The 10,193-nt window shown below is 43.5% G+C and overlaps 1 protein-coding gene across 1 annotated transcript; it reads right to left on the bottom strand.

The window, feature by feature from the left end:
* Nucleotides 1–674: 674 nt before the first annotated feature.
* LOC145818254 (uncharacterized) lies at nt 675–9,969 on the bottom strand. Its single transcript, XM_082912896.1, has 5 exons — nt 7,661–9,969; nt 7,236–7,541; nt 7,063–7,150; nt 6,758–6,982; nt 675–860 (listed from the first exon to the last, which is right to left on the bottom strand). The coding sequence occupies exons 1-5, from the start codon at nt 9,967–9,969 to the stop codon at nt 675–677; spliced, it is 3,114 nt and encodes a 1,037-aa protein (XP_082769022.1).
* Nucleotides 9,970–10,193: the final 224 nt, after the last annotated feature.

The following is a 10,193-nucleotide window of genomic DNA, read 5'->3' as shown; positions in this document are numbered from 1 at the left end:
ACCACAATCATTCTTTGCATTAACTTGGGGTGGAGATTGCGCACAATCATCCGGATTTGATCTCTGTCAGTGGGCCTTAAAGTCATCGTCGACGCCTTTGCCCTCCATCGGATCACAAAGTCCGAGAAAGATTCCTTAGGCTCTTGCCTTGTTGTTTCAAGATCACGGGTTGTGATCTCGATCTGAGTGTTATACGAATATTGTGTGACAAAGGCCTCAGCCATCTCGTCCCAATTCTTCTTCACCTCATCCGATAATCTTGCGTACCAATGGGAGGCCACACCCGACAGGGTTCGGCCGAATAATGAGAGCTTCTGTTGTCGTGTAAGGCCCATTGGCCGCAAGACATCCGCAAATAGTCGGATATGGACCATGGGGTCACCAGTCCCGTCAAAACGGTCTATTTGTGGCATTTTGAACCTATCGGGGAGCGTTACGGCCTTCTCGGTATATCCATCTCCGATATCCGGCATAGCCTTAGTCCCTTGGGATTTTTTGAAAAGCTTCTCCAGTTTGCTCAATTTCAGAGCTGTTTGATCAACCTCGACCTCGGATGGAGAGTCCGGGTGATTGGATGTGTGGACCTTGGACAGTTGTGGTGGAATCGGGGGCGGGACAGGCCCCGTTGGAAGACTCGTGTCCTCTTGCAGAATTTGGACAGCCGGTACGGTATTCTAGGTGTTAGGAGGGACGTCCTGAATAACAGGAGCCTTCTCAGGTAATGGGGCTCCTGCTGGAGGAGGAATCTGGTGTGAAGCAGATGCTGTGCTCTGTTGTTGCAGTCGGGTGATAAGCTCAGCCTGTTGGGTCATAATCTCAGCTTGTTGCTTAGCAAGCTCATCTCGGCGGACAGCATCCTGCTGCATGGCCCGCATAGTTTCCTGCATTTGGCGCATCATTTCCTCAACTCCTGTCGGTGCCGTCATACTGTTTCGATTTGTCTGAACTACTGGCAGATCTGACTCAATGGGGATCTCAATCCAACTGTCCACTAACGGGGGATACCACTGTTCTGGTGCTCTCTGCTCAGATATACTGCGCTTTCTCTGCTTCCTTCTTGTAACAGGGGGTAGAGAATGGAACACTGGCTGTCCGTCGATTAGATCCTCAGATCGGTGGAGTCGACGACCTCGTGTCCAAGGTGCTTGGGGAATGCCTGTTGGGTTGGAAGCAATCGTGCTAAAACTGACCTAGCAAAAGATAAATAAAGCGAACAGGAAATAAATAAACAGATAAACGGACAGCACAACAGCTTAAAATAAAATGCAAGACACACAGTCGGGCACACAGTCAAAAAGCTGAATAACATACTGTCCTCGAACACTGGTTATTATCCCTGTATCACTGTCCCCTAACACAGAATCTGATATCCGCAGATGATTAATCCTCAAATACTGGCTGATGCCCGCAGGCCTAATACCGTCAATATTGAACTGGTGCTCGCAGGCTTGTTCAAACTTGTATACTGATCTGATGCCCGCAGGCCTGATACTGTCAATACTGAACTGATGCCCGCAGGCCTGATACTCAAACTCATATGCCGATACGTGCATTCCTGTAGAGACGCACTCTAAAGCACATAACAGATAAGTGAGAGCCAAAACACCCCTATGTTGGGGTAGGGTTTCCCTGTCCTATTTTGTCAGGAGCTAGGGTTTCACTATGCACACAGCGGTTTCAAACAACCTATAAACGGGTAAGCAACCTGTCCTAATTTAGAATGGTCACTATGGATCCGAATATGCACTAGGTCGAATGGTCAAAGAGGGTGCCCCGGTAAAACCGGGGTTTGTGTTCCCATACTGGCAGAGCCGACAACCGGTCAGCCTTATGGTCATGCCTTGACAAGACAAGCCTCCGGCAAACCGTTCAGGAATAGCAGATGGCAAACACGGTGTCCTAGGCGCACCAATGCAAATGCAATGCAAAGAAACACACAAGCGTAGTCAAAAACAGATATCATGAGTTCGAGTCAAATTCTCTAAATCCCCAGCGGAGTCGCCAGAAACTGTAGACAAGCCCGCGGGGGGACCTCGCTACAGCTCGGACTCGACTTTTCGTAGTCACGGTTCTAAATCTGAACCAAAGAGTCCAAATCCGGCAAATCGTTTTAGGAAAACTGATTTTTGAAAGAAGTGCCAAACATGGACTGCTTTGCCAGATACAGAGTCGCCACCTAAATATTTTATTTTGGGAAATTTAGGAATCCCTGACTCGGTGCCAAAAGGCCACGTGTCCGTCATCACCAAAGTTGCCTCGGCTTGGGAACTTGGGTACGATTGGGGAAGGTCACTTCGTGAGCACCCCCGCTCGCCCGGTCATAGACCGGCCTCTACTAACCATGATATCAATTTTTGAAAACATTGTGAGTTCTTATTCCGGTTATTAGCCTAGGTTACTATGTGATGCTCACAGCATACAAATATAGACTGGGTCGCCCGAATTGGAACAAAACATTTCATGTTTGTTTTTGAAAATGGTTTGCTACCCGCAGGTAGGCTTGAAACATTTTGATGATTCATTCCAATTCAGATAACCCAACCTTCACCCACAGACATTCAGGCAGATATATCAGATAAGCACATAGCCTCATGGTAAGCATGCTATCATGGCATTCATTCACACGCATGCAAGGATGCTAAAGCATAAAGCTTACCGAGTACTCCAAGCCAAAAACAGAAACTACATTAGAAATCATGCATGATCCTAAATATACAAAAATGCTTAATGCAACACATGCAAAATGCAACTATAGTAGGCTCGGCTATTCTAAGATGGCATATGAAATGCTACAACTAACATGTATTCAACTTGGAATTGAAAGTACAATGCAGTTAGTATGATGCGCCGAGCCCGATGCATGTAATACAGATGAATGATGCAAACATGCTGTCATACTGTATGCTAATTGAAATATGCCCTAATCTAACCATCAAAAGCGGATAAATAAAAGGGAGAAAGACGTGGGGTTGGAAGACATACATCACACTCACCCACACTTATTACAGTTGTGCCCTCACTCGGAGGGTCCGAATAAGTAATACAGTCCAAATATTACAGTCCCCAAAATAAAAGAATATTACAGTCCAAAATATTACAGAATTCTAATTAATTAATGAATTAACTAGAAAGCAAATAAACTGGCGTGCAAGCCAGGGGCTGTCTTGCTTCTGATGGATGATGCATGTCCGGACTGTCTTGCGCGGAAATCCACCGGAATGCCCCAATTAGCCTCTGTTTACACCTGTTATTCTTGAAAAGCGTGCCAAGTCCCGGAAAGTTGCTGATTCCTGGTTTTGCTGCAACAGAGAGCAGGAAAGGGGCATAGCAATGTATTTGCACAAATATATGCATGTCTCGATCCTCGTGCCACCAATCACGCATACCGAGGCATGATGGCCGAGGAGTCGAAATGCACAACTCAATATAGGATGAATGCACATGAAACTACAGCTAAAACCTAACTCCATCATGGATAATCCGGAGTGTCGGTGACTGGGGAATTGAGACACATTCCGTCACTCGGAGTACGAAATGTACCTCGTTTCCCGTGCCCGGGCTAACTCCTATTCCGGACACGATGCAATATGCATGATATGCATGAAATGCAGCTAAGATACAATCCTGACATGCACAACGCTATGAAATGAGAAGCCTCGAAATGCGTGCACGCAGGCACGCAAACCGAGAAAATGCAGAATGCTATGAAAATGAGATGCCTCAGAGTGCGTGAACACGGGCACGCAAACCGAGGCGATGATCTGTGTCTCGAAGTACGTGCACGCGGGCACGCAAACCGAGGCAATGATGTGTGTCTCGAAGTACGTGCACGCGGGCACGCGAGGCAATGATATGTGTCTCGAAGTACGCGCACGCGGGCACGCAAACCGAGGCAATGATATGAAAATGACATGAAAATGACAAATGGGCTTATACCAACATGAGAGAGCCTCAGCCACACTCACATCGGATGCCAGTGGCAGAAAATGAAGTGCCTCGAAATGCGTGCACACGGGCACGCAAACTGAGGCAATGCGAAAGCGATGCGAATGTCATGCAGAATGCAATATGGACTTATACTAACATGAGTGAGCCTCAGCCACACTCACATAAGATGCCGGCGGATGAAAATGAAGTGCCTCGAAATGCGTGCACACGGGCACGCAAACCGAGGCAGTGATAAAATGCAATGAAATGGCATGGAAATGACAAGTGGGTTTATACCAACATGAGAGAGCCTCAGCCACACTCACATCGGATGCCAGCGGATAAAAACGGAGTGTCTCGAAATGCGTGCACACGGGCACGCAAACCGAGGCAATGATAAAATGCAATGAAACATAGCAAAAATGATATGCAAGCATGCTAATGGAATTTCAGCAACAAAATATGGGGGAAAACAGTCCCGAAATGAAGCGAAATGACATGAAATTCAAGGAAATGACCCGAAATGCAACATTAGGCATCCGAAATGGCCTATAGCCATACTAAACATGCACAACATGGACATGCAATGCAAAGACAGAAGCTAGACAGTCCCAAAATAAGCACTTTTCCAGTTATAAACATGGCCAAACAGCAAGTATAGGTATGGCGAAAATAGCATGCAAGAATAGGGGCCAAAAGAGGGGTAATGAAGCAAGTGGTATAAGAAAAACTCAAACTGAAAAATTTCCTTCTACAACACTGAAGATGGACCAAAAATATGAACATTTACAGTACATGGCAGCCTCAAAATCAGTATACAAACATGCTAAAAATATGATGCAAAATAAGGCTCAAAAGGTGCTAAAACATGAAGTGTATAAAATAATCACCAAACAGAAAAAAAGTGTGAATGAAACATGAAGTATAGGCCAAAATAAGACCATTTTCAGTTAGGACCAAGGTCCAAAAACAGAAGCAAAGAGGGCTATTAATTTATGCAAAAATGGGGCTAAATAGGGGATATAACTACAAGTGACATATGGAAACACCAAACAATGTTGAGCCCTTCTCCAATGTTGAAGAGGGGCTCAAAATATGCCTCATATCAGTTTACAACATGCTCGAAAATAAATTGCTCATGGGTCAAAAATAGCATGCAAAATTATGACATACAAGATGGTCAATGAAGCAAGTGTATTATGGAGGGCTCAAACAGGGTTGAGCCCTTAATGATAAGTGAATATGAGCTCAAAATATGGCCCTTTTCAGTTAGGGCCGAAGCTTGAAACCAAAAAGAAATGAGGCTTAGAAATAGATCAAAGGAAAGGGTCAAAAGGATCAAAGTGTAACTTACCCTTGAAGATCCAAGCTTTTGTTACTTCTTAGGTTGATTTGCAGCTTCTTTAGCCTTCAAGAATCCCTCCTAGCTGCTGGAATTGAGATGGTGGTGGTGGAGCTTGGTGGTGTAGAAGGAATGAAGATTATAGACTTAGGGTTTTTTGAAGAATTGAAGAAGAAGACAATGGAGTTTAGGGTTTGTCCTTGGAGAAGAATTTTTCTCACCCTCATGAAGAAGACCCTCAGCTGGTTATAAGGTCAAGAAAGGGGTGTAAAAGGGGGGTGAGTTGGAGAGGAATCCTCTCTCCCAAAATATCCCCCGGATACAGAAAATATCTGGGGGATATTGCCCCACAGCTGGAAAGGGTACAGTGAGGAGAGCACGGCCGGCCGCTCACTTTTGCTGGAGGTGGCCGGCCGGCCACACCCCCTAGCCGGCCGGCTAGGGGTCAAAAGGGTCAACCAGCTTTTCTGGCCGGCCAGGTATTGGGGAGGTAGCCCTATGTGTGTACAACACAACCATGTAATTGAAATTCCAAGAAAGTGGGCCCAAGGGGTTCAACAATGGCTCGGAAAGAGGGGGTCAAAAGGGTCAAGTTGGCTTACTGGCCGGCCATGAACTTTTAGGGGCCTCTCAGGTGTGTACATCACAGATATGTGGTTCAAAGTTCAAGAAAAAAGGTCCAAGAGGTTCAACATTAGCCCGGAAGAAAGGGGTCAAAAGGGTCAGGTGACCTTAATGGCCGGCCATGAACTTTTAGGGGCCTCTCAGGTGTGTAGATCACAGATACGTGGTTGAAAGTTGGCAACGCTAGCTCTAAGGTATTCAACATTAGCCCGGAAGTGCGAAAAACGGGCGCCGGGAGGCTCGGGAGGAGAGATAACTGGTTGCTGCAACAATTGCTGGCCTCCCACCCTTCAGTGACCTTCCTCGGGATAAAACAGAGGTACCTGCCAAAAATGAGCGAAAACCGTTGCAAAACGAATGTTCCGGAGCCAAAACACGCAGTTCGGGGTCCCGGAAATGGGCTGTTAAGCACCGAAAATTGTATTCGACCTCGAAGTGGGTTTCTCAGCCCCCAGTGTCCCTCAAAATGGATGAAATAAGATGTATGCCAAAAATCAGAGCAATAGGAGATGGTTAAGCAGTCCCGAACCGAGGCACACGGCCTGACGGCTCCGAAAACCGGGAACCGGACTCCGAAATGGGCAAAATGGCCTACGGCCACCAAATGTAGCCTACGGACATTGAGAGATGGTCTATGGGACCTCTCCCTCCCTTCAGGAAAAGAAACAGAGAAAACCGAGTCTGGTTCGCAAACCGAGACAAGGCACAGAAAAGGGTTCGGAAGTCCGGAGGCAGGGCTTACGGCCGCGACTCTGAAACTTCTGAACGAGCACATTATGCAACATCACCAAGCGCTCAATTGGCGACGTCTGAGTCTTAAGGTCGGTCAAAAATGGGGTGTCTACAGTAATGCATCTCCCACACTCTATTCAAGTACCCATAAAAGTTAATTGTTTGTCTCTCATGCTCCCCTTCCACAACTAACCCACTATTTTGGCATTTATGACTACTATCACGATCCTTACTATGAAATCGAACACCATTGGAAATGCAAGCTGAATACAAGTTAACATTCACACTAGGACCATTTGCTAATGACCACAAATCATCAGTTGCTACTGGTAATCCTTGAGCTCGTAATTGGTTCATCTACATAACGACATCAATTTCAATCATTATGTTAGTATTCATATAAGTGTAGCTGAATAAAGTTTGGGATTATATCTTACATGTTCTTTGAACCACTTGGGGAATTCTTTTTTCTGTCTATTTGTGATGTCACGTACACCTTCATTTTCTAAAAGATTCTTGTGTTGCCTACTTACAAACATATGATTCATAAGTAACATATTATATTGAAAACATAATTCTACAAAAAAAAAAAAGAAGATTAAGAACGTACTCTAGATAATGGTCAAGCTCGAGGCTATTATTCAAGACAAACCAATGAGCCATTTCACGTTCTTTTTGAGACACGTTAGAAACCCTTGTTATTAGCCCAAAAGGACGAACATTTTGGGCGAAGACCTCTAACCCTGACTCATGCACACTAACATCGACATTCCGTTCCTCTTGATTAAATACAGTTTCAATCCCACCCACATACATTGAGCAAAATGTGAGACACTCCTTGACAACATAAGCTTCTGTGATCGAACCTTCTGGACGAGCTCGATTTGCAACATATCCTTTTAAAGTTCCAAGCAGCCTATGAAACAAACAATAGAATAATCTTATTACACACACACACACTCACATTTTTATAAATACAAATGCAGGTTGTGCTACAATTTAAGTATTCTAGTGTTTTAATAAGTTAGTAAGTACCTTTCAATGGGGTACATCCACCGATATTGCACAGGTCCACCAAGAATGGCTTCACGCGGCAAATGAATCGCCAAATGGACCATCACATCAAAAAACGCTGGTGGGAAATTTTTTTCTAACTTGCATAGTATGAATATTATGCGATCTTCTAATATTTCCAAATTCTTCATCTTCAATGTCTTCGAGCAAAGCTCTTGGAAGAAATTTCCCAACTCAAATAATGCAACACAAATATCATTGTGAAGATATCCACGCATTCCAATGGGAAGAAGTCGCTGTATGAGGACATGACAATCATGACTTTTTAGGCCTGTTGACTTATCACCTTTTGTGTTCACACACCTTGAGATGTTTGCTGCATAACCATCAGGATACTTAATTGACTTTAAAAACTCACAAAAATCATATCTTTCATCTGAGGACAAAGTGTACAATGCTGGGGGCTTTTCAAAAGATCCATCGGCACGCCTTTTTAAGTGCAACTCCTTCCTTATTTTCATATCTTCCAAATCCATGCGTGCTTTTTCTGTGTCTTTGTTCTTCCCATCTATACTCAGTAATGTTCCAAGCAAACTATCACATATATTCTTCTCTATGTGCATAACATCGAGGTTGTGTCGGAGTTTAAGTGTTTTCCAATATGGCAACTCAAAGAAGATGCTTTTTTTTGTCCAATTCAATACTGGATTTTCCCTTTTTCTTTTCTTATTGGTTGGATGCTTTCCAAATGGTTTGAATGTCCCTGAATCCAATTGTTCTAAGATTTGTTCCCCTGATAACTGTAAAGGTCTTGACAGGAACTCAGTCTTACCATTATAAAGTCGACTCCTTCGCCAAGGGTGGTCATCAGGCAGGTAACGACGAGCGCCTGTGTACCCTATCTTACCTCTCAACCGTTGTGAGGAAGCATTTTTGTTACAGGTGGGACAAGCCAAATACCCTTTCGTACTCCATCCCGACAAGTTTCCATATGCAAGAAAGTCATTAATTGTCCACATAACAGCTGCATGCATTTGAAAGCTTAATTCAGTTGAGGCATCATAAGTAAGTACACCATCTTCCCACAACTCCTTCAACTCATCAATTAATGGTCGCATGTAAACATCGATATCTCTCCCTGGTGCTTGTGGTCCAGGGATAAGTAATGACAGCATACTAAATGCTTGTTTCATACATTTCCAAGGAGGCAAGTTGTAAGGCATAAAAATCACAGGCCACATACTGTACGAGTTGCTCATGTTTCCAAAAGGATTGAAACCATCAGTGGCCAACCCTAACCTCACATTTCGACTCTCTTGGGAAAACAAAGGATGTTGCCTATCAAAATCCTTCCATGCCTCACCATCAGCCAGGTGTCTCAATATCCCATCATCTACTCGTTTCTCTTTATGCCATCTCATATCTATTGCTGTTTTTCTCGACATATATAATCTCTGCAACCTTGATGTCAACGGGAAGTATCTTAAGGTCTTGTGAGGAACTTTTTTACCTTTTCCATAATTCGACTTGTATCTAGACTCTTGACAAATCGGACAATTCTCTAAATTTGCATTCTCTTTCCAGAAAAGTGCACAATCATACTTGCATGCATGAATCGACACATATCCTAAGCCTAAGGCACGTAAGAATTTTTTGGCTTCATAAAGGGTCCATGGAATCACTTGATCACTTACCGGTAGAAGGTCCTTTAATATCCCCAACAACATGTTGAAAGACTTATTGCTCCACTTGTTCAACACCTTCACATGAAGCATCTTAACAACAAATGATAAAAGAGAAAACTTACGACACCCAGGGTACAACTCTCTTTGAGCATCATTCAACAATTTGTTAAAGTTGGGCATGCCCTCTTTTTCAACATTGTTAGCCACATCATCGTCATTGTCATTGTCATTGTCACCTTCCTCCTCATCCTCTTCATTTTCATCATCATTTATGGTAGTCCCCATGTAAACATCTTCTAACAAATTTAGGATTTCATCTTGATCTTCGCCTGTCTCTGCTTCCATTCTATCCCCAACACTTCCAAAGTCATTGTGGTTGTCATTATTCAATGCATGAGATTGATTCATGGGAACAGATTCCCCGTGATGCACCCAAGTCTTATAAGAAGGAGACATCCCTTTCACAACTAAATGATACTCCACAATTTTACAAGTATGTCGTTCACAATTCAAACAGTCCATACATGGGCAACGAATCTTATCATTTGGCTCTACATTCATCATTGCAAATTGAACAAAAGCCTTCACCCCATCTCGATACTGGGAACTCATCCTATCCCTAAGTAGCATCCAACTCTTATCCATATTTGGTCACCTACAAAGCCATGGTTATGTGAAATTCCTTTGAATTAGAGAATTACATGTCAAATAGTTCCTTGAGTCATATAAGTGTTTGTCATATCATGAATGCTCAAAACATTAGGTAAACATTGAGAAACAATAAAAAAATAATATTTTCTCTCAAAAAAGCCAAACCTTGTAATACATTTTTTTAATTTAACATTTAATTTAAAGATGCTGCATGTACA

The sequence above is a fragment of the Camellia sinensis genome, unplaced genomic scaffold (assembly GCF_055761805.1).
Source record: "Camellia sinensis isolate YWXY unplaced genomic scaffold, ASM5576180v1 Unanchor6, whole genome shotgun sequence".
Classification (NCBI taxonomy): domain Eukaryota; kingdom Viridiplantae; phylum Streptophyta; class Magnoliopsida; order Ericales; family Theaceae; genus Camellia; species Camellia sinensis.
This window is presented reverse-complemented; position numbering and strand designations above follow the sequence as displayed.

Coding starts and splice junctions, on each gene's coding strand:
- LOC145818254 (XM_082912896.1), bottom strand. CDS start 9,969: ATGGATAAGAGTTGGATGCTACTTAGGGATAGGATGAGTTCCCAGTAT. Junction 7,542..7,660: donor TGGATGTACCCCATTGAAAG/GTACTTACTAAC, acceptor TTTGTTTCATAG/GCTGCTTGGAACTTTAAAAG. Junction 7,151..7,235: donor GAGCTTGACCATTATCTAGA/GTACGTTCTTAA, acceptor GTTTGTAAGTAG/GCAACACAAGAATCTTTTAG.